Source organism: Xenopus tropicalis, chromosome 6 (genome assembly GCF_000004195.4).
Source record: "Xenopus tropicalis strain Nigerian chromosome 6, UCB_Xtro_10.0, whole genome shotgun sequence".
NCBI classification, from domain to species: Eukaryota; Metazoa; Chordata; class Amphibia; order Anura; family Pipidae; genus Xenopus; species Xenopus tropicalis.
In genome coordinates, this window is record NC_030682.2 from 7126293 (window position 1) to 7149844 (window position 23552).

The 23552-nt window shown below is 45.4% G+C and overlaps 1 protein-coding gene across 2 annotated transcripts in view; it reads right to left on the reverse strand.

The window, feature by feature from the left end:
- Positions 1-6670: 6670 nt before the first annotated feature.
- LOC100491917 (KAT8 regulatory NSL complex subunit 1) overlaps positions 6671-23552 on the reverse strand; it is a 41143-nt gene continuing 24261 nt past the window's right edge. Inside the window, exons 3-14 of one of the 2 annotated variants that reach the window (XM_004915597.2) lie at positions 20385-20570; positions 17704-17819; positions 14620-14824; positions 13378-13543; positions 12173-12331; positions 11905-12051; positions 11142-11308; positions 10644-10762; positions 10311-10365; positions 9247-9359; positions 8746-9001; positions 6671-7842 (exon numbers count right to left, since the gene is read on the reverse strand). In XM_004915597.2, coding sequence (XP_004915654.1) covers positions 7528-7842; positions 8746-9001; positions 9247-9359; positions 10311-10365; positions 10644-10762; positions 11142-11308; positions 11905-12051; positions 12173-12331; positions 13378-13543; positions 14620-14824; positions 17704-17819; positions 20385-20570 — 2004 coding nt within the window. In that variant the 3' untranslated portion in view covers positions 6671-7527. The remainder of the gene's footprint in view (positions 7843-8745; positions 9002-9246; positions 9360-10310; positions 10366-10643; positions 10763-11141; positions 11309-11904; positions 12052-12172; positions 12332-13377; positions 13544-14619; positions 14825-17703; positions 17820-20384; positions 20571-23552) is intronic. The other variant, XM_002942719.3, reaches the window with a different exon arrangement.

Below are 23552 nucleotides of genomic sequence, written 5' to 3' on the forward strand. Positions count from 1 at the left end.
CTCTCTTTATTTCGAACATTTCGATACGCCCACCCATTAATTGGCCACGCCCCTCCCACACAATGCCGAGACATTCACAGCGAGGCTTTCTGAGGAGAGTGAACAAGAAAAAACTTTATTGTCCGCATTGTGCGCGACTGATGCGCGTCCCTGAAAAGCGCGGGAGAAGCGCAAAATGGGCGGAGCGCTGAGCCTGTATCAATATAAGGGGGTGGGCGCTGTGAGGCGAGAGTTGTGTGCATTTCTCTCCAGTCTCTTCCCTTCAGTCTCCGCCTCCCCATTTTATTGTAAACAATCTTCTGCCATGCCGCTTCGCCCTTTCTCCTCCTCTCACACTAATAATAATAATAATAATAATAGCTTCTCTCCCCCGCTTGGGCTGCCCCTTCCCCTGTTCAGTTACACTCACCCCTTTCCAGTAGCCCCCCCCTTATAGCATTTCTTCTTTCTTTTATTCTCTTACCCCATTATACCTCCTCCCTCCCTTTTATAGTAACCTATATACTACATATATATACTAAAGCATTTCTTTGTTCCATTTACCTTGCAGATACCACTTCTTGCCTATTGCCCCCCCTTCTGTATCATGTGACCCACTGAGTCCCCCCCCCCCTTTAATAATAACCCAGTTCTTCTCTTATTAGTAACTCTTTTCTCCCATTTATAGTATCCCACTTTCTGGACCCTAGCAACCAAACAGCAAATAATTCACAGACCATAAACAAAGAAGAGACCGCTTGCTGATGGTCTCACAATATCCTGTACATCAAGCTAACATTTAATTCAGATGAAGGATCTCTGGTGTATTTTTATATGCACCCATCTGTTGTACAGCGCTGTGGAATATGTTGATGCTTTACAGATGTGTAATGGTGCCCATACGCCTACAGATACGGGTGGGCGATATCGGGAGAATCCAGGCTAACTCGATCATTTGGCCTTCGAATTATAACGACGGGTATAGGCAAAGTCGGACTGCATCAACGAGCCCACGCGGTCCCGACTAGATGTTTTAACCTGCCCGATCAATATCTGCCCGATTTCAGTGTGTCACTGCCCTTAGGGTGAAGACACACTGGGCTACTACTGTAGTAGCAGCTACTTCTTCAAGGCTACTAAACGCCAGAAAATCCCCTGCCATAGACAATACTGAGAATTGCCTCTGCTAAACACAGACGATAATTATGTAAATCATTGCTGTCCAACTTTTGCGGTGCCGAGGGACGGAATTTCTCTAGCATACATGGTGGAGGGCCGCTAATGGAAGCCAGTTTTGGCCACTCCCCTATTTTAAACCACACCCACTTCAAGCCACACCCATCACCTATCACACCTATCACAATGATCGCTGCAGGGATATCAACCATCATTCATATGTTAAAGAATTATATTATGTCATATTATGACACACCCTCATTCTCCCCTGTGGATAGCACAGCAACCCCCAGCATATAATTACACACCTTAGGGACCATTTAATGGCTATTTCCAACTGCTAACAAACTCCCAGAACATATACACCTCGCAGAGCGGATCTTCCAATATCCCCCACCTACGGGTGGGCGATATCGGGGGAATTTAGGCCCTGGGGCCAAACGATCGAATTATAATGATGGGTATAGGCAAAGTCAGTCCGGGGATCGCATCAACGAGCCAGTGCAGTCCCCGATCCGACTAGATTTTCTAACCTGCCCGATCGAGATCTGGTGGATTTCAGGCCAGATGTCGGTCGGGTAGGCCCGTCGGTAGTCCCCACACACAGGCAGATTAGCTGCTGAATCGGTCTAAGGGACCCATATCGGCAGCTACTGTCAGCCCGTGTATGGGGAGCTTTAATAACTACCTCCTTCAACTGAAAGATCCCCCACTCAGTTTTGTACACAAGCCTGCTGGAGGATATAAGCAAAGATATGGCCCTAACCTACTTATACAATAGTGAAATGGGAAGAGAAAGAACATTTCTCTCATCACTAACTTATCTAGTCGGACTGTTGCCCAGAGATGTTTGCAGGCTAGTACTGTCAATTGAGAAACAATGCAGGCTGAACAGATGGCTACAATGAACACTACCTTAAGGTCCCCATACACGGGCGATTATAGCTGCTGATATGGGTCCCTTGGACCAATTCGGCCGCTTATCGGCCCATGTAGGGGCAGAACCGAGGGGCATGGCCAACCGATATCTGGCCTGAAATTGGGCATGTATCGATCAGCCAGGTTAGAAAATCCAGTCGGATCGGGAACCACATCGGCTCGTTGATGCGGTCCCAGAACTGACTGCCCCGTTGCCGCGTGTAGAATTCAATCAAATTCGTCTACATGCCTCCCTGATATCGCCCACCCGTAGGTGGGGATATCGCTCAATTGGCGACCTCTCCCGATATCCCCACCAACGGGTGGGCGATATTGGGCTAATTCGGTATTAGAACAATGGGTATAGGCTCGGGGATCAACAAGCTGATGCGACCCCTGATCCAACTAAATTTTTTAACCTGCCCAATCGAAATCTGGCTGATTTCAGGCCAGATGTCAGTCGGGCAGGCCCGTTGTTAGTGTCTACACAGGCATATAAGCTGCCGAATCTGTCTAAGGGACCCATATTGGCAGCTAGAATCGGCCACCTTAACTGAGTGATCCCCAACCAGTGGCTCAGGGGCAATATGTTGCTTACCAGCCCCTTGGATGTTGCTCCCAAAGCAGATGTGTTTTTTTATGGTTTGCAGCACAATTTGGTTGCATAAAAACCAAGTGTACTGACTAACAGAACCCCCCCCATAGGCTGCCAGTGTATATATTGGATACCACATAGCCAATTACAGCCCTTACTTGGTACCCCAGTGTTTCTTTCCAACTCTTTTTACATTTAAATGTGGTTCATGGGTAAAAAGGTTTGGGGACCCCTGGCCTAACACAATTACAAATGTTATGTCTGCTGAATGCACAGGCTCAAATAATGCATTTTATAGAACTGGGTCTCCCAAGGGATGCCTTCCTGGTTCCCAGTACAGTTTGGAGCAGTTGCTTGATACCGGGTTGGGATTATCATTGCTCTGGAATAGAGCAGAGAGGTATAAGACATGAACCTTAGAAGCACAATCCTCCTAAATGAAAACCAGGGTGTGGTGGGATCTGATTCATTTGTGTCAGGCACCAAGCTATCCAGTCATTGTAGCAGAATCTTATAGATTCTTGTAGTTATGTGCAGTACCCAGGGGTTCGGCATAGAAACCTGCCAATATTGAGCACACTTTGTTCCTATGGCAGGGGTGGGCAAACTACGGCCCGCGGGCCACATCCGGCCCAGTGGTCTTTTTAATCCAGCTCATCTGGGATGCTCATCTACATAGTTACTATGATTGTTACCTGGTGTTGGTTTCCCCATGCTGCTTCTTCAGCCATTGACTGTTTTTTAAAGGAGACATATTGGATAAATGGGAAAAAAAGGTAATTTTGTAGGCAATTATGAATAATACCCGGTGCTGGTTTCCCTTTGGGCTAAACATTAACCCTATCTGTAACAATGGCCCCTTTATTGGAGCTCCCTATAGATCCTCTCAGGTCCCTGTCTGGGTTTCACATGAGGGGTGGGTGTGTCCTAACAGTCCCTGCCAGAAGCACAGTAGGGGGGGGGAGAGCCAATCACAGCCCTGCACTCACACAAGCACAGACAGGCTTCAGTTCCCTATCAGGTCAGCCTAGCTGCTGATTGGTTCCTATCCTACAGTGCCTGTACTGAGGGCCGCCTGCTCCCCAGCTCATCCAGAGAATTCAGCCAGCAGGAAGTGGAACAGATGGGAGGGGCTAGTGGGGTTTTTGTGGAATTTCTCAATAAATCAGTCTATATCTAGAGGAGTATGGTACATTCATAATTTTTATAGGATATGTCTCCTTTAAATAGAGTTGAAGCTTGGATCTCCCACTTTATCTAACTAACCCATGCAGCCAGGGGTACTATGTATTTGTTTGTATATTGAATAGCTGCTTCCTCCACTGAAAAAAAAATCAAATTACCCAAAAAGTAATGAACCAGTGAACTTGGTTGGGCAGCTTGGCTTCCTTGGGTTTACGAATCAATATATTGTACAGAAGTCAGATAATTGTATTCGGCAGTCTTCCAAAAAACTATCTCTCTCTCATGCTAAAAGGTCTTAGTTTATAAATGATGTTAAATGTAGTTTTGAAACAACTACAGCTGGAAAAACTCACTGGCATGTGTTAAGGTTCTCGCTGCCGATATCCGTCCCTTAGACCGATTCGGCAGCTAATCGGCCCGTGTATGGGGACTACCGACCAACCGATATCTGGCCTGAAATCCACCAGATCTCGATCGGGCAGGTTAGCAAATCTAGTCAGGCCGGGGACTGCATTGGCTGGTTGATGTGGTCCCCGGACCGACTTTGCCTATGCCCGTCATTATAATTCGATCGTTTTGCCCAAGGGCCAAACGATCGAATTAGCCTAAATTCCCCCGATATCGCCCACCCATAGGTGGGGGATATCGGGAGAAGATCCGCTCATTTGGCGACACCGCCAAGCGAGTGGATCTTAAGGTGTATGGGCACCTTTAGGGGGAAGACACACAGAGCTACTAGTAGCAGTTGTTTGTCGTGGCTACTAAAAAAGACAGGCCCCTCGGTTCTGCCCTTACATGGGCCGATAAGCGGCCGAATTGGTCCAAGGGACCCATATCAGCAGCTATAATCGCCCGTGTATGGGGACCTTAAGGTAGTGTTCATTGTAGCCATCTGTTCAGCCTGCATTGTTTCTCAATTGACAGTACTAGCCTGCAAACATCTCTGGGCAACAGTCCGACTAGATAAGTTAGTGATGAGAGAAATGTTCTTTCTCTTCCCATTTCACTATTGTATAAGTAGGTTAGGGCCATATCTTTGCTTATATCCTCCAGCAGGCTTGTGTACAAAACTGAGTGGGGGGCAGGGGGGGGATCTTTCAGTTGAAGGAGGTAGTTATTAAAGCTCCCCATACACGGGCTGACAGTAGCTGCCGATATGGGTCCCTTAGACCGATTCAGCAGCTAATCTGCCCGATGGCCCTACCCAACCGACATCTGGCCTGAAATCCACCAGATCTCGATCGGCAAGGTTAGAAAATCTAGTCGGATCGGGGACTGCACCGGCTCGTTGATGCGGTCCCCGGGCCGACTTTGCCTATACCCATCATTATAATTCGATCGTTTGGCCCCAGGGCCTAAATTCCCCCGATATCGCCCACCCGTAGGTGGGGGATATTGGAAGATCCGCTCCGCGAGGTGTATGGGCACCTTTAGGGTGAAGACACACAGAGCTACTAGTAGCAGCTACTTGTCGTGGTTACTAAAAAAGACAATGCTGATCATTTACATAATTATCGTCTGTGTTTAGCAGAGGCAATTCTCAGTATTGTCTATGGCAGGGGATTTTCTGGCATTTAGGAGCCTTGAAGAAGTAGCTGCTACTACAGTAGTAGCCCAGTGTGTCTTCACCCTAAGGGCAGTGACACACAGGGAGATTAGTCGCCGCGATTGCCATCCCACCCATCCTCTCAAGGCAACTTTGGCAAATCGCAGCGTCACGTATGCCATCCCACCAGCGATTTACATTCTGGCCGGTGGGATGGCATTGCGGGGGAGATTAGTCGTCCGCGACAACAAAGATTTGGCGACTAATCTCCCCGTGTGTCACTGCCCTAAAATGACTCAATTTTCCATGGCAAATAACAGAAACCCTATCTGGCTTTATGGCAGGGACTCCAGCGCAGGTGTCTCACAGGAGAGGATAAATTACCATTTGTTTGAGCAGCTCATTAATGTTTACTACCTGCTGCTTGGCATTGCTCTGGCTGGTGTAACAGCGAGAGTGAAGCAGATAAGGGGTATTAGCGATGATTAAAGGTGCACTGAACTAAAATCTAAATACCTAAATGTGACAGATTCAGTTCTGAAGGGGAAAAAATACTGTCCTTTCTAGATTTTTATTTTTCTTATAACATTGGCGTCAAGCAGCATTTTTACAAGCCAGGCCAGTAAAATAATATCCAGGTTGGAAACGCTAGCAACACAAAAGATTTTGACTGTACTATAATTAATGGGGTTCATTATTTAAAGCCATTCGTCTACTACTCACCTTTAGGTTAACTTTTAGTAGTGTAGAGAGTAATATTCTAAAACAATCTGCAATTGGTCTTCATTTTTCATTATTTGCAGTTTAATTTTTTCCAGTAATTGTTCATCAGCGTTATAACGGCTATCTGGTCGCTAAGGTCCAAATTACCTTAGCAACCAGGGAGTGGTTTGAATGAGAGACTTGATATATGAATAGGAGAGGGACTCAATAGAAAAAGTAACAACTGTAGCCTCACAGAGCAATAGTGTTTGGCTGCCGGGGTCAGTGACCCCCATTTGAAAGCTGCAAAGAGTTGGAAGAAGGCAAATAATTAAACTATAACTATTAATACTAAAGACCAATTGAAAGGTTGCTTAGAATTGTTCATTCTATAACAGAGTAAAAGTTAAATTTAACTTTAAAGTATTTTTTTTTATTTACTCTATTTGTCTTTTTGTACTGTGGAAATGGGTAACTAGATGCAATAAAATGAAGTTGGGGGCTGCAGGAAAAAAAACATTCATTCAAGTCTGACATTGAGCAAAGAAATCAGAAGGAAACACGAGATATAAAGGTTGTCTAACAGGATTCTGAATTTATTTCTTTTATCTAATTCCATAAATCCATATACACCAGGCTATTCTCAGACAGAGGAGTCACTTTTCCCCCTTTCATTAAATAATTTTTGCTGGGGGTTTCGGAAGGAGGGGGAGGGGTCAAAGTAAAAGGAAATGGAGTTGGTCGCAAGGTCTTCTGAGAGCACAAAGTGTTTGCACAGACAGACGTCCAATCCTCAGCAAGCTTTGTGCCTCCGTAGCGACTGCAAGCAGAGATTGTGGGTTATATAGCCTGGGATAGATCTGCTTCTCTTCCTGCAACCAATACACAGTGATAAACAGTAGTATAGAAGCTACGGACTAGTGACAGGGAGTGACAGTGTACTGAAGCCTGCCGGAGAGACGCAATGGGATCACGTTACTCTGCCAGCCAACGGCTTAAACCTGATTTTTTTTTTTTTTTTAATTTTATTTATTTATTTATTTTACTTTTTTTCAGAACATAATATTTTATTTTAGAAATCTCTATTTCTTCAAATATCTCGCCTCACATCTGGCCACGCGTGCCTGCTCCGCATATCTACGCTGCCTCCGCGCCTCTCAGTCATCCAATGGTAACATCCGTACCTCGCGAACTTCCCACGGTCAGTGCTGAGTTTGAGGCTGGGCACGAGGTTCCTTGACTCGCTGGCTGTACCTCTAACATAGGCCGTTCCACTCCTGCGTGCTGCCGGGCCCAGGAACCCCCTAACTTACAGCGCACCCTACTGCTCCACTTGGGCCTGCAAGTCAGCAAAGCGCTTTGATACTGAAATAAAGTATATGGATTTGTTTTCTGCGTCATACACATCTAGTGAAAGGACCCGGTTTCATCTTTTGTTAACTGGCCTGGCTGGAAAACACTCCAGACTTGCGATCTTTTCACCGCTGTGGGCACGGAAACGAACCACTGAAATGCTATTGGGCAGAGGGGGGTCTTTGGAGGAAGGGGCGAGGTTTTCTGTTGACATAGCAAAGTCTATACTGTTAGTCCGTGAGCTAGACTTGTTTGCTGGGTTCCATGCCACGACATCTGGGTGCTGCTTGTGTCGGCCCCTGCTCGGTGTTGTTACAGGTAGGTTCTGGAGAGCTCGATGATCTCTGTCTGAAAGGGGAAATGTGCGGGGTTCCCATGGTAGGACCACCTAGAAAGAAAAATGAGGAATAAAGTCAACACATACAGCCCAGTTACTCAGAAATACATCAACAGACATCACCTTAAATGACCAGAGAGAGTGTATGGCAGTAAGGAGCCAGATTCTGATACTGCTGGGTCAGTGGCTAGCTTATAGCCAATAGCACACTGCGCACAAATAAACATGCCAATAGTGGGATTTATCGTCACTTTAATGTCTGTTAAGGTGCCCATACATGGGCCGATTCTAGCTGCCGATATGGGTCCCTTAGGCCGATGGGCGTGCCAGACCGATATCTGGCCTGAAATCAGCCAGATATCGACCGGGCAGGTTAAAAAAATCTAGTCGGATCAGGGACCGCATCGGCTCGATGTGGTCCCCGTACCGACTTTGCCTATACCAGTCATTATAATTCGATCATTTGGCCCTACGTAAGCAGATGCTACATGGCTGAATATTAAATCCTGATGCTAATTGCACTGGTTTTGGAGCTGCCATATAATGAGTATCTGAATTACTCACCAACCTTGTATTGTGACATTTATAATCTTGTTAATACAGTATATTGTGCGTCAGTCCTTAAGCTCAGTAAGTGACAGGAGCACAGAGAATGTGCAGTGAACCAGGAGAAAAGAAGATGGGGGCCTAGTGGGGACATCTTTGGGGGCACAGATCTTCCCTGCTAAAGGGCTGTGTGGCCTGGGGCTGGTACAGAAGCCCAAAACATAACATTTCTACCCTACTTTTTTTAGTTAGGCTTTAGTTCTCCTTTAAGGGAATATAGGCTACAGCCCGAAAGGGCCTGTAATCTACCTGAATAAAGAACTTTATATGTATGACATCTTTGATTAAAATGTATTCAAAGCTCATAGTAACCCCCCTAGAGGCAATATTTGCTGCAATGTTACCAACCTGCTCTTCCTCATCTGGAATCTCAGGAGTAGAAGATCTTGTGTCTTCGCTCCACGACAGTCCTCTCGTTCTGCTCCTGACAGACAGGCATTGAACAGTACTATAAGGCTCTGGGCTGTCTGGTGCAGCAGATGACAGGGTGAGGGGAACATCATTAAGGCTATGGAAACCAAGGTCTGGAGAAGCTGGCTGTAATGATCCCTGGCTGTTGGAAGAAGGCTGGGGGGTCCAGCGTCCGTCTGATTTGTTGGAGGACCTGAAGCCAAAGACTAAATGTTACTTGACAGAAGCAAATGGACTACCCACGTGTCCTTCTCAACAACACTGAATGGACTGGGAGGTGGAATAATACCACCACCTATTAAACAAGTGTGATTTAATTAAAAATGGTAGTTTTTTGCTTTCCCAATGTTTTCCTCGGACAACCGTCCTTCAAGAACATAACTCTGTGAAAAGCAATAACATTCCATCTTTGTTCTTTAACGACCCGCATTCCTCTACCTGCTTCCACGCCTTTGGGGGGCAACCGTCGACCAGGAATCCCAGCGGGAGCGTTCAAGCTCCTCGTAAGCACTGTGGCGATTAAGATATGCTTCATCAGACAGATCCTCTAGCTGCAAATACACAAACATTGCCAGTTTAGCCTCCCATGCAAAGTACGGCTTAAAAATGCATTTTTGACCGTCTGCCTACTGTGTCCATTCTGTTCACTTCCCAAGATAATCCTTTCTACACAATGCGCTCTATGTAAAGGTGGCCATACACCTTCAGATCCGCTTGCTTGGCCACCTACGGGTGGGCGATATTGGGCAAATCCAGGTTAATTCGGTCGTTTGGCCCAGGGGCCAAACAATCGAATTAGAACGACGGGTATAGGCGAAGTCAGATCAGGGACTACATCAACGATCCGACTAAATTTTTTAACCTGCCCGATCGATATCTGGCCGATTTCAGGCCAGATATTGGTCGGGCAGGCCCGTTGCTAGTGCCCCTACACGGGCCGATTAGCTGCCGAATCGGTCTAAGGGACCGACATCGGCAGCTAGAATCGGCCCGTGTATGGGCACCTTAAGGGGAACTAAAGTCTTCTATAGAAATGTCCCAGCACAGCAGAGGATGAAAGGCACCTTATTGAGAGTGTAAAGGCCCTAAAGCTGTACGAGAGGCTTTGTAAGGCTCTAGTCTAAAAACTACATAGTAATAGTTAGTTTGTAGGGCTGCAGTATAGACTCACATACAGAAGATTCCTGTATTGAAAGATAACTTCCTGACTCCCACCACCTACCAGCTTCTCCTTCAATTGTACAGCGCCCCCAATGGTGCCAGCAGACTTTCTTATAACTAATTTAAACCACTTAGGGACCTTTCCCATTCTAGGGGACACTTTATCCAAAAACCTACCAACTCTTCACCAATGGTGTACCATATAGCTAATGAACACTATACCGGAAAGGTATTTTTCTGATGAATATAACAAACAGCTGGGTGAATTACTGACGCAGCAAGTTCCTGGCTTCTTTACAACCCACCCCACAGGAACTAGATCTAAACATGGCACATCATACCTGTGGATCCATCCCATACAGAGGCTCTCTTTCCACAAGGTCTAGGACACGCCAGCTGTAAGGAAAAAAGAGCCAATTGTCACAAGAGGGCACATTGCAACCAACAGTATTATTGCACAGGAAGGGGAAGCTCATACTCGGGCTACAGAATAAGCCATTATACATATTTTGGTTTCCCAGCTAATCTGGGGCCACCTTTGGAGGCACCGGTATGCACTGCTAAAGGCAAGTGGTGGCCTTATTGCAGAACACAAATTTTTAGTTCTCCTATAATGTTTTGTAAAAACATAAAGAGCCAAGAAGGGAGGGGTGTCAGAGAGGATCCATTTGTACCTGGGTGTCAGAATCTCCTTATACTGTAGTTTCTCCACTCGAGACGCAGCTGCCATGGACATGGGAATGACTATGTTATTAATGTCATAGGAATTTTCCAACCTTTTTCTTTTAAGGGCCTGTGATTTAGAAAAAAAACAAAAAATGATTAAATGATGTAAATGTATATACAAGCATTACACAAAAGCCCAAGAAGAGGGTAGGGGTGAGGACAAAACTAACCCAAAGCCTATTCTGTGCCACAAGGAAACCAGAAGGGGTAGGGGAGGCAGAATAGGCCTGACAAGCCTTGCCTGATCCCAGCTATTGATTAGTCAGCCGTCCCCACTGGTATAAATAACTTCTAGTTAATGGTATATGAGCAGAAACACAATCTCTATTTATTGCAGTACTTCTTATTCTGAAATACAGACTGATTCCTAGAGGAAGAGATTTATTCGCAAAGCCTATTGTAGATGTTATAGTAGACTATAGTAGTAGATAGCAGAATCAGCTTACGGCAGCAGCGCTGTTTTGAAGATTTGTGGAAGGGGTGGTAGGCATTTCCATGAGAGATGGGTGCTGGTGTGAAGCAGAGCTGGATCTCGGCGTAACTGGGCTGCTAATGTGAATGCCAGGATTCGGCACAACTTTGTATTGCCTATCGTCTCTGAACAGTGAGCCAACTGGTGAGGAGAGAAATACAGAAATATTCGATACACCAACAGTTAAACGGAAAACTGAACAGTTATGTCTGATTTGCCACCCCCCCCCCCCAAGACACCTATTGGTTACTGACTGCTAACAGCTTAGGTGAAAGCAGGAAGTAGTGTTCTGGCTATTTTGTTAGACATCTGCCCACTCCAGCCTTTACAGATTACCTGTACATTTTTGCCTAACTATACTGAAAACATATTTTATTTTGCGCAGTGTCTATTTTGCCCATTTTTATTTTTACACTGAACTGTTGCTTTAAATGTTACCAATATATAATCGGCTTTCAACACTGTGGTCCCAGGATTGCTGGGACTCAAAATGTAAAAAGCCCGATTTCTACTTTGGAAGGTTTCTTTTTAATATTTAGTTTTTAAAAATGTAAATAGTTTGTTTTTTTTTCCCCTTCCTCTCTGGAAAAAAAAAGAAAATAACTGTACAGAATAGTTATAAGGTAACGGGGCTTCTATTGATACGGTTATATGCGCCGCCGCCTCCTCAGTGCCTCAAACCATCTGTTTTTCCTATTTCCGTTGATTAAGGTTGGCAAAGGAATTTAGGGACTTACCAGAATGAGTTGAAGTGGGGGCTGTTTTACGTAGCTGTGACCTGACTTTGTCCGACGCACAGTCTATTAGCCTGGCATTCCTCTGCCAGTTCTCTATACGATACTGAGACAACTTCTCTTGGTCACTTCTACCATGTGCATAATCTTCTGAGGGAGGGGAGAAAATAAGGTTAGAGCGCCCCACAAGCACAGTGAAAATGAGTCAGTACGTATTAGAACGTTATGGATCAAAGCAATAGGTACTAATGGTCAGTACTGATCCACTTACTGCCTGCAAGATCAGCCATGCCGCTCTCACTGTCTCTTCTCATGCTATCCAAGGGCCTTCTGCTGAGCTGGGAAAGCTTCAGAGCCTTGAGCTTGTGAGTGAGGCGGAACTGCCTTTCTTCTTTCAGCAAAGCTTCAAAGTGCAAGTTAAGGGAGGTGTCTGGAGAACAGACATAAATACAGGTTGGGATACAGCATATTCTTTGCCTACATATATAGCCTGAATAACCCACACAGACACATACACATCTAATCCGGTTAAGCAAGCTGGCAAGCCTCCATTGTCCGTTTAAAATCAGATTAATTTTACAAGTGAACTATTGGCTAAATTACCAGACATTGAAAATGGACGACAAGCAATCCGGACTCAAGGGAATCTGTTTAAAACTTAAACTTTATTCCAACATGTTTAAAAGCACACAGATGCCTGACGCGTTTCGTGCATAGAGAGCACTTAGTCATAGGCCTATGACTAAGTGCTCTCTATGCACGAAACGCGTCAGGCATCTGTGTGCTTTTAAACATGTTGGAATAAAGTTTAAGTTTTAAACAGATTCCCTTGAGTCCGGATTGCTTGTCGTCCATTTTCAACGTCTATGAGATAACTCCTTTCAGCTGCGGGTTCGGGGCTGCAAGCACCCGGACCATCACGGAACTTCGGTGAGCATATGTTGATTCTCTGCCTTTGAACTATTTGCCAACTATTATATACTGGTTTCAAGAGACGGACTCGGGGTTTCTACACCCGAGTCAGACCAACCATTTGGTATTTATTAATGTCCTTTTGCTTAATTTGTTTCTTATTTAATGGTTTTTGGGCTTAACTTGTGGGCCAGCCTGAGCTTATTACAGCCATACAGGCCTGATATATACACTGGTGTTGGTATTATCTATAGGTTATAGTCATTTATTCTAGAGACATTCAACATAAATTTACGCTTTCAGAGCGTTACAACTTTATAAATTACCAGACAGCTGCAGAAAAGATCTGACTGTTTATGCAGCATCGATGGTCTAATTTGGCAAAAATTCACCTTGTTTCTTCCCTTCCCATTGCATGTTTATAGCCCCAAGCCTAGCGAGTGTGTGGATGTGTAACTGCACATTAGAGTGTAAGCTCCACTGGGGCAGGGACTGATAATCTCTGTAAAGTGGTGTGGGATATGTCTGACCTATACAAATAATCCAACCAAAGGGGTGTCTTACCGTGGGGAAAGGAAAGAATGGGGTGATAACCAGGATCCAACAGTGCTATGCGCTCGTTTAGAGGCATGGAGCTGGGATGAATTGTCTTCACAAAGCTTTTGCAGCCACAGAGGATGCAGGTGGTTGGGGGCTCACAGCTACACTTCACGGAGAGCGGCTTCTGTGGCTAGTAAAAGAGGACATGGTTAATACGTATGTTAAATACTATCCAATGGGAGACATTTACAAGCCTACCTACTGTACCTTCCCACTCTGAGCTGCGCCTGGCATATTAAGGTGTCCATACACGGCAAGTTTGGCTCGCTTGCGAGCGCATCTTCACCCAATATCCCCAGCTATGGCTTAATTTGGTTGTTTGGCCCTGGGGCCAAATGTTCCAATTAGAACGGCGGGTATAGGCGCCCGTCGGTTTGGGGACTGCATCAACGAGCCAATGCGCCCCCCGATCTGACAGAACCTGCCCGATCGAGATCTGCCAATTTCATGCCAGATGTGGTCGGGCAGGCCTGTCGTTAGTGGCCATACACGGGCAGATAAGCTGCCGAATCAGTCTAAGGGACCAATGCCGGCAGCTAAGCTAGAATCGGCCCGTGTATGGGCACCTTTAGTTCCCCCCAAGCCATTGCCAGGGCTGTGAGCTAAGGAAATGCATTCCAAACGTGATTACAGCACATGCAAAATAAAACTGATTGGTAAATAGAAACTGGGAGTAGGGTGTAGATGCCCATTCAGAGCTCAAGACCGGTACACCTTAAAGGGGTGGTTCCCCTTCAAGTTACTTTTTCATGTCACAGAATGCCCTATTCCTTGCACCTTTTCAGTTGGTCTTCATTTTTTATTTTGTATAGTTTTTTAATTATTTGCCTTCCTCTTCTGCATCTTTCCAGCTTTCAAACGGGGTCACTGACCCCAGAAGCCAAAAAACTTTTGCTCTGTGAGGCTACAATGTTCTTACTTTTTATTTAGTCCCTCCTGTATTCCTATTCCTGGCTCTTTCACTGCCTGGTAACTAGGTTAAATTGGACCCTAGCAACCAGATAGCCGCTAAAATTCCAAACTGGAGAGCTGCTGAACAAAAAGCTAGGTAAGCCAAACACCGCAAATAATTAAAAAATACTAAGACCAATTGCAAATTGTATCAGAATAACATTCGGTATATCATACTAAAAGTTGTTGTAAAGGCGAACAACCCCTTTAACAGTACATATAAAATCTGTACAGAGCATGCTCAGAACAACTTACCTTCCGACTAAGTGATGACACTGCGCCCGACCTGACCAGTCGCCTTTTCTTGTGCGAGCGTAGGGGGCGTGTCCTGGCGGCCACACAGCTGGAGTCCGAGAGTGGCACAGTGAGGCCCTCTAGCCGCCGTTTCTTGCCCTGCACATCCTCCGTATCCACATCTTCTGCAGAGCCATTACAGGACACTACAGGGTTGGGGCGCACACTGCAAGGCATCAATAACCCAAATAAGCAGCAGTCACATTGCTCTGCTCCAGAGCACCACTGAATAACTAACTGATATGCTACAACTGTTCTGGGGCACCAGAAGTAATACTTGTTTGTTATGCTAGATATTCTTGCAACTATGGCTTAATGTTCTAGGACAGGATAAGGGGGTGAACTCCAGGAACTACAGGGCCTTAAAGAAACAGTTCATTGTAAAAATGAAACTGGGTAAAATAGACAGACTACACAAAGAAAAAAAAAAAAAAAAAAAATTCAATATAGTTAGGTAAAAATGTAATCTATAAAGGCTGGGTTGGGCAGATGTCTAACATAATAGCCAGAGCTCTACTTTCTCCTTTGCAGGTCTCTAAGCTGTTAGCAGTCAGTAACCAATCACTGACTTGAGGGAGGCCATATGGGACATAACTGTCAGTTAGTTTGCATTTGAATATGACCTGTGTGCTCACAAACTGACAGTTATGTGCCATGTTGCCCCCCTCCCCTAAAGTCACTGACTAAGAGGTTAGAGAGCTGAAAGCAGGAATTGGTGTTCTGGCTATTATGTTAGAGATCTGCCCACTCCAGCCTTTATAGATTATATTTTTGCCTAACTAACTATATTGAAAAATATACTTTATTTTGCGCAGTCTGGCTATTTTGCCCACTCATTTCTACACTGAACTGTTCCTTTAAGCTGGCCATTCAGCAACATCTCCAAATGAGCAAATCTTGGCCTGATTTGGCCCCTGGCTAACAATCACATCATAATGGGCCCGTCACAGTCAGATAAGCTGAAGGGGCCATTTCAGCAGCTTAAATCTGTCCATGTGGGGTCAAATGGAAGGCACAAGACTTTGGATATCACATGTTTGCATGGAGTATGGGGAGGAAGAGATGATTTCTGTACTTTCTGGGATCAGTCAGTGGAGTGGATAAGCAGACGCTGCTAGATACACGCACACACACAGTACCTAGCACTCAGCATCGGAACAGACAGTGGATATTCAGTGCCGCATAACTTTCCGTAACTCCCAGACTTAGTGAAGTGAGCCCTTTCCTGTTGTCATTATACACTCACTATCTGTATTCACTTTCCAGATCCCCGACAGTGGAAAGGCTGACGGCACGGAACGTTTAGCCCAAGTGCAAGAGATCAGCACCTAACCATGGCTGTAACTGCCTATGGCCAAGCACCGGAAGGGTACGGAACGCAGGGTCTGTATGTTTTTAATATGGATATATGAATAAAACGTATAATTTTTTTTTAGAGTTTGGGATACTTTAATGATATGGTTTGTAACTCAGGGAGGCCTGAGAGAAACTTAATTTCCAACACCTGTAATGATTCACCTAACACCCAGCAGCCTTGGGAAAAACATTTAATCTCCCCGTGTAACAAATCATACTGTAAACCCAAAATATTCTGTGTACTGTGCTGCCTACAGTCACTAAGTGATTTGCCACAATTCAGATTTGGCTAACTCAGAGTGCCTGGCCAAACGGAACCTGAACTATCATGTAGCCTTAGGTCACATGATTAGAGAAATTATAAATGCCCTCTCTAGTTACCCTACACACAGATTTCAGTTTGGGATTCGGCCAAATCCTTTGTGAAAGATTTGGGTTTTGCCCTGTGTGCGGGGCAAAAGGGACAGTTTGCTGTACTGGTTCATGTGGATTAGGGACAATGCACTGCAAGGTGGGAAGCTGCACTATAACGAACGCACCCCCACTATACTGGTGTTCTTAGGGCACAATAGGGAACACTAGGAACTAGGCTGCCTGCACTTATCCACAGAGACGGTTCCAATTTCTCTGAGAGCGCTACCCCTACCCGCAGCCTGCTCGCCAACGTGCTCATAAAAACAATTGTTTAAACCCTTCTTTGATGAATCCGCTCTCAAACTGCCGTCTCATCCCCGCGCTAAGCCCACACACAGGCCTGGCTTTAACATCTAACCCAATTCTTTATATAAGATGCTCTCCTTGATCCCATGCAATCTGGTTTTCTACTGGAAACGCTGCTCTCATTTAGTTCCAAGGGACACTTTCCTGTTATTACTGAACTCCCTGCTGAGTTTGTCCCTGCAAAACACACCCGCACCCTTTAGCCTTTATACTACAGCACCACAGCCTGGGATACCAACCCACAATATAGCAGCACTTTAGCACCCTTTAAAATCTATAGAATCCTTGCAAATCTCTCTGAATGTAGCTGTGTGTAGGAATCAGTTCATCAGCCAGTGGGAAATCTGCTCTCCCACAGGCAACAAAGCACCCATTAACACCTACCCCTCCACATTTAAAGTATTTTTTTTTTTGCGGTTACTTAGAATGTAATGTGTTTTACACATGGCGATCCCAGGTTATTGGGCAAAAAGGCCGCTTCCCAGTAGTTCTGGTTCAGACACAGGGAATCTTCGTGGAGCAAAGGAGGAGTGTAATTCCCCAGTCTGACCCACTCCCTAGCTGAACCTACAATCGTCACCCAAATTTCACCCTGAACTTGGGTGACCCATGGATAATGTTCTGGCACCACAGTGAAGCAATATTTCCCTCTCTGACACACAAACTGCCCATCAGGGCTTGACTTCCAGTATTGTGACAAATCAAATACGTTCAACCCAAACCTCACTCCACTTGCACTGTGCATCTAACATTCCTGATCAACCTAGAACAGTTCTCTCCATGTAGTGAGTTGGGTACTTTTAATTCACAGGGGCAATATTTATTATAGTGTGTAGGCAAATATCACTGTTGATGTTGCCCATAGCCTGTGGGCCCCCAGTTGGACAGCCCTGACCTAGACCATCACCACCATCTTGAGAATGAATCACAGAGCAGCAGATAGGGAAGAGGCGGCACAAGAACACTAACCAATGTATGAGTCCGTTCACTTGATGAGATGGTTTTTGGGATCCTGGAGATTCAGACAGAGGTGTAGTGGATGGATTTTGACACGGGACATTTTCAGACGGTGTAAGGCGGGAACACTGAGAAAGAACAGACAGAAGAAACATATTCAGGCTCACCAAACCCAAAACCAAAACAGTTATAGGTAATAACCAATGGCCACCAAATCCCAAAATGTGCACAGGCAAAGTAAGATTTCCATTGTTAATTCCACATTATCAGGCTCTTCGTCCTACAGAAGCACAGCGAGCTCACCTTGCTGAGAATCATGGGAAGCAGTGAGGCCAAACACAAGCGTTGATTCTCCAGCTGGCACTTTGTTACTTTATCAGCTTCCCCAAGTCAACGGCCTATGAGGCCACTTATGAACCTCAACATGCATGGGGCTATGGGACCTTGGCTGATTGGCTAGCAAGGTCCCAGATCTGGGCAAATCACTGGAACAGCCCAATTTAAGTTATTACAAGGGAGCCTAAACTGGGCAAAAACCCACTCATCCCACATAACGATACATACAAATGCAAAACAAAAGCAGAATTCCCCAATGCAGGTTGTTATGGAATCAACCTCATATTTGAATTGTGATATCACTTAATAGCAACAATTCTTTATAATGTATTTAAACCCCTGCTGCAATCAGGCCAAAACAGTCCCAATGCCCCCAATCTACCCGTTACTACTTCCCACGGTGATCTATGGATGCCTGCCCTGCTCAACTGGTGTCGGGCCAGAAATCTACTGCTCTGGGCTGTTGGGTCTGACAGACTGCTATACTGAGCCAGGGTTGGCCTCAGGCAAAGAATTGGATCACTCATATATAGCCCCAAAAACATTTCTTTCATTTCTGGATCTGGTTACCCATATACTGGGCCAAATATCCAGGACTTTTGATAACTGGGCAAGTTCCCCAAGTTGAAGTGGCCTTCGCTCGATGGGTCCCCACATTATGATCCGATTGTTGGCTACTGGGACGGCAAGCTATTCAGAACGAATGGCAGCAGAGCACTTGGCCCACAGAACAAACCTTTACCCGGCTTAGAAACACAATGAAGCCCTTTCTCATCTGAAACACCAACAGCTTTAACCCCTTAGCTTCCACAGGACGTCAAATCAAGCACCTGACCGCCAGTATTAGTTCATGTATTGTCTGCCAACATGTGGTGCCCATCCCAGCTAGCAGGGAAAAACTATAAACGGCAATAGGAAATAATGCTTATTAATGCTAATAATTCTTCTGAAGTGTTCCCGGGCTGCCCCAAGGTTGTGTCTGGCCCTGCTTGCACTCTGCGCTCTACAGAACTGCCATTGTCTCCCTCCTACACCCTTTGTCTCTGTCTAATAACTGCCTAACAAATAGAATTTGGCAACAAAGCACAGAGGAGATTGCAACAGAGTACCAAGAACCAGGGCACATTGAGTGTATCCGAAGCTGACTCATGGTACATACCAAGCAATTAGAAAAAGTAGGAATAATCCCCCAATATGGCAGCATAGGGATTCCCCTGTACTAAGCACAATTCAGCAGGAACAGCCCCCTAAGTTTGCCCATAGCCTGTACAGAGAGATACCATAAAACTATGGCACATAGGGATTCCCCTGTACTAAGCACAATTCAGCAGGAACAGCCCCCTAAGTTTGCTCATAGCCTGTACAGAGAGATACCATAAAACTATGGCACATAGGGATTCCCCTGTACTAAGCACAATTCAGCAGGAACAGCCCCCTAAGTTTGCCCATAGCCTGTACAGAGAGATACCATAAAACTATGGCAGCATAGGGATTCCCCTGTACTAAGCACAATTCAGCAGGAACAGCCCCCTAAGTTTGCTCATAGCCTGTACAGAGAGATACCATAAAACTATGGCACATAGGGATTCCCCTGTACTAAGCACAATTCAGCAGGAACAGCCCCCTAAGTTTGCTCATAGCCTGTACAGAGAGATACCATAAAACTATGGCACATAGGGATTCCCCTGTACTAAGCACAATTCAGCAGGAACAGCCCCCTAAGTTTGCTCATAGCCTGTACAGAGAGATACCATAAAACTAAGCACAATTTAGCAGCAACTGCTTGCTCATAGCCTCTACTATAGAATGCAAAAAAAGGAATCCCCCTGTACTGGAGCAAACCTGCTGGAATATTTTCAGTTATTGGTTTACTAAAAAGCTAGGACAGACCAGTGACTCATCTGGCATTTAATCATGATGGGAAAGTCAAATTAAATATAAAGAAATATATCAAATCACACAATGTCTCCAATGAAATGCTGCCTCTTTAAAGAGGAATCTAAAGCTACATATAAAGCTGAAGTGTCAGTACACCCCCTGGTTAAACACGAATGAATAGCGCTTGTGCTGAACTTACTTTTTCCATTCTTGAGCTAAACAGGGCAAAAAAGGAAACTGAAGCTGTTCCATGTTTGATAATTAGATTCCTGGCACAACCTCACCCTTGGTTGTGACCGTTTTGTTAACAGGAGTCAATTATGCATGGGGATTATCTGTACACTGGGAGTCTATGGATCTACCTCACATGGAGTCACTTCAGTTTCCCTTTTGGCTCAAGAAATAACAGAACCAACATGAAATACAGAGATACCCCGGATCCCCCATAAGTCTTTATATTGTATTGTACTTGCACAAACCTGTTTATCAACATGATGGAGCACGTGGGAATGGGGCGACGCGTCACAGGGATTCTCCACCGAAGGGGCTTTCACTGAAGACAAGGGAAAACAATTGCTTTTCAGATTCAGCGCAGCTGCGTTTCCTACCAGCGGCCGACTCGCCGCGTCTTCAGACTGCGGACAATCTCCGAGAAGAACACTGCCCTGCAACAGAAGGGAGAGGGGATGATGTGGCCCTCGCCATTCGCTGTGATGTCTAGTAACAATGGGTCCATTTATTGGGTGACTGTATAGCTGCATTTTCCCCTGAGTGGGAGCTGCCATATAGCGCTGATGTTCAGACTACTGAATTGAATCTGGAACATGTCACTAAGTTCCCCGGAAACAGAGGCAATTTATTCACATAACACCCCCAGAGTCACTTTACATTACCCTGTGCCCCCTTGGACCATAACTGGAAAGTACCCCAAGCAAATGCCAGCCAGGAGAAAAGGTAGAATCAATGTGTTTGGGGGGCCAAGCTGTACCCCATATTACAGGGGTTTAACTATTTCCTACAAAACAATCGCTCTTCCTTGTTCCTGGGAGATGCTTCATTTAAAGGGGAAGTTCACCTTTACTGTACATTTTAGTATGTTACAGAATACCCTATTCCTAGCAACTTTGCAATTGGTTTTCATTATTTATTTTTAGTTTTGGTCTATTTGCCTTTCTCTTCTGCTACTTTCCAGCTTTCAAATAGGGGGTCACTGACCCCGGCAGCCAAAAACGATTGCTCTGTGAGGCTCCAGTTTTATTGTTACTTTCTTATTACTTATCTTTCTGCACAACCCCCTCTCCTATTCATATTATTATTATTAACATTTATTTATAAAGCGCCAACATATTCCGCAGCGCTGTACAATAAGTGGGTTACATACATTGGGCATACAGAGTAACATATAAAGCAATCAGTAACCAATACAGGAGGGGAAGAGAGCCCTGCCCAAAAGAGCTTACACTCTACAAGGAGTAACATATAAAGCAACCAATAACCGATACAAGAGGGGAAGGGAGCCCTGCCCAAAAGAGCTTACAATCTACAAGGAGTAACATATAAAGCAATCAGTAACCGATACAGGAGGGGAAGGGAGCCCTGCCCAAAAGAGCTTACACTCTACAAGGAGTAACATATAAAGCAATCAGTAACCGATACAAGAGGGGAAGGGAGCCCTGCCCAAAAGAGCTTACACTCTACAAGGAGTAACATATAAAGCAATCAGTAACCGATACAGGAGGGGAAGGGAGCCCTGCCCAAAAGAGCTTACACTCTACAAGGAGTAACATATAAAGCAATCAGTAACCGATACAGGAGGGGAAGGGAGCCCTGCCCAAAAGAGCTTACACTCTACAAGGAGTAACATATAAAGCAATCAGTAACCGATACAAGAGGGGAAGAGAGCCCTGCCCAAAAGAGCTTACACTCTACAAGGAGTAACATATAAAGCAATCAGTAACCGATACAAGAGGTGAAGAGAGCCCTGCCCAAAAGAGCTAACAATCTACAATCTCGTTTAAACCCCTGCCTGGTTGCTAAGGTAAAAAGAAAAAAAGACCCTAGCAACCAGACTGCTGCTAAAATACCAAATGGAGAGCTGCTGAACAAAAAGAGAAAAAACTGAACACCAATTGCTAATTGTCTCAGAATATCAATGTCTACACCATAATAAAAGTAATTTTAAAGGTGAAGTACCCCTTTAAATAAAAAGGCGACGGGGGTTAAGGAGGGTATTAGCCGCGGCGGCCTCACCGGATATGGCAAGCAGCCAGTTTTCCCATACGGCTGCGATAAAACCGCCCAACATACTGATCTGTGCTGCAGATAGGGGAGATTGGAGGATGAATCCCATATAAATAAAGCATCCCACACACATAACAGTGCCCTTATCAGCGCTTATTCACTGGCGGGTTTTTTTCCATAGAAGCAACAAACTTCTAAAAATAACAGAAAGCTGCACGGAAGTTGTTTAGTAAGCACCAAGCAATTCTCTGCACTGGCGGTTCTGACTTCTGAAACAATGTAGCACCAGTCAGCTAATTATCTTGGTTGGAAGAGAGCCGACTTCGAAGTTGTTTAAAGAGTCAGATCCAAATGGGTAAACAAGTCAGTGGAAGGTGTTAGGGGTATACTGGGTGCCCCTCAGCTCTTGCACCCGTGCCGACAATGCCCTGTGAGCCGTCAGCCTCAGAATGGAAGTAACGAGCGATCTGACAGAAGCAGAGAATTATGGGCAGCCGAATGCAAATCTCAAGAGTGGATGTTCCCTGGTGTTGGAGGTGACAAATGCTTGTTTTGCTACACTTGGTGTCCGTACAATAGGCCTTGGGCTTGTTTCCATGGAGCTGCTCGGAGGTCACGGGCACACTAACTGCTCGCTAATTGAGGGAACATTACGGATGAAAAGCGTGCGGAGAGAAGAGCCGCTGACAATTCCTAGATACACCGATAGGACAAAATGTTCTGTGTTTACAATGGATCAAAAGCAGCAGCCAATCAGGGACCTCGGGCAGATTGTACACGGCCCGTGTTAGTAAAGGGACTCCAGAAACAATGAGGAAATGCAGCGGCGGGTTGGCGTTTCCCAGAAGCCCTATGGATATTTACATTCAATAGTTCATTCACCTGTGAGAGTCTCACTGCTGTGTTTGTCTCGCAGCGAATCCCATAAAAATACCTTTCCCGCTGGCAGTCACGTCCTGCCTATGTCTGCGCGTTTGTTGCACAGAGTTGTGTTTCAGTTATTGTGAAATTCCACCGAAACCCCACTGGCCCCGCCCATCTGTCCCACTTCCTGCTGCCTCCTTTCCCAGGCTGGGCAGGGGGCCGGTGGCACTGTAGGATAGGAACCAATCAGCAGCTAGGCTGACCTGATAGGGAACTGAAGCCTGTCTGTGCTTGTGTGACTGCAGGGCTGTGATTGGCTGTCCCCCTCCTACTGTGCTTCTGGCAGGGACCGTTAGGACACGCCCACCCCTCATGTGAAACCCAGACAGGGACCTGAGAGGATCTACAGGGAGCTCCAATAAAGGGGCCATTGTTACAGATAGGGTTAATGTTTAGCCCAAAGGGAAACCAGCACCGGATATTATTCATAATTGCCTACAGGGTTAGGGTTATTTTTCCTTTATCCTATACGTCTCCTTTAA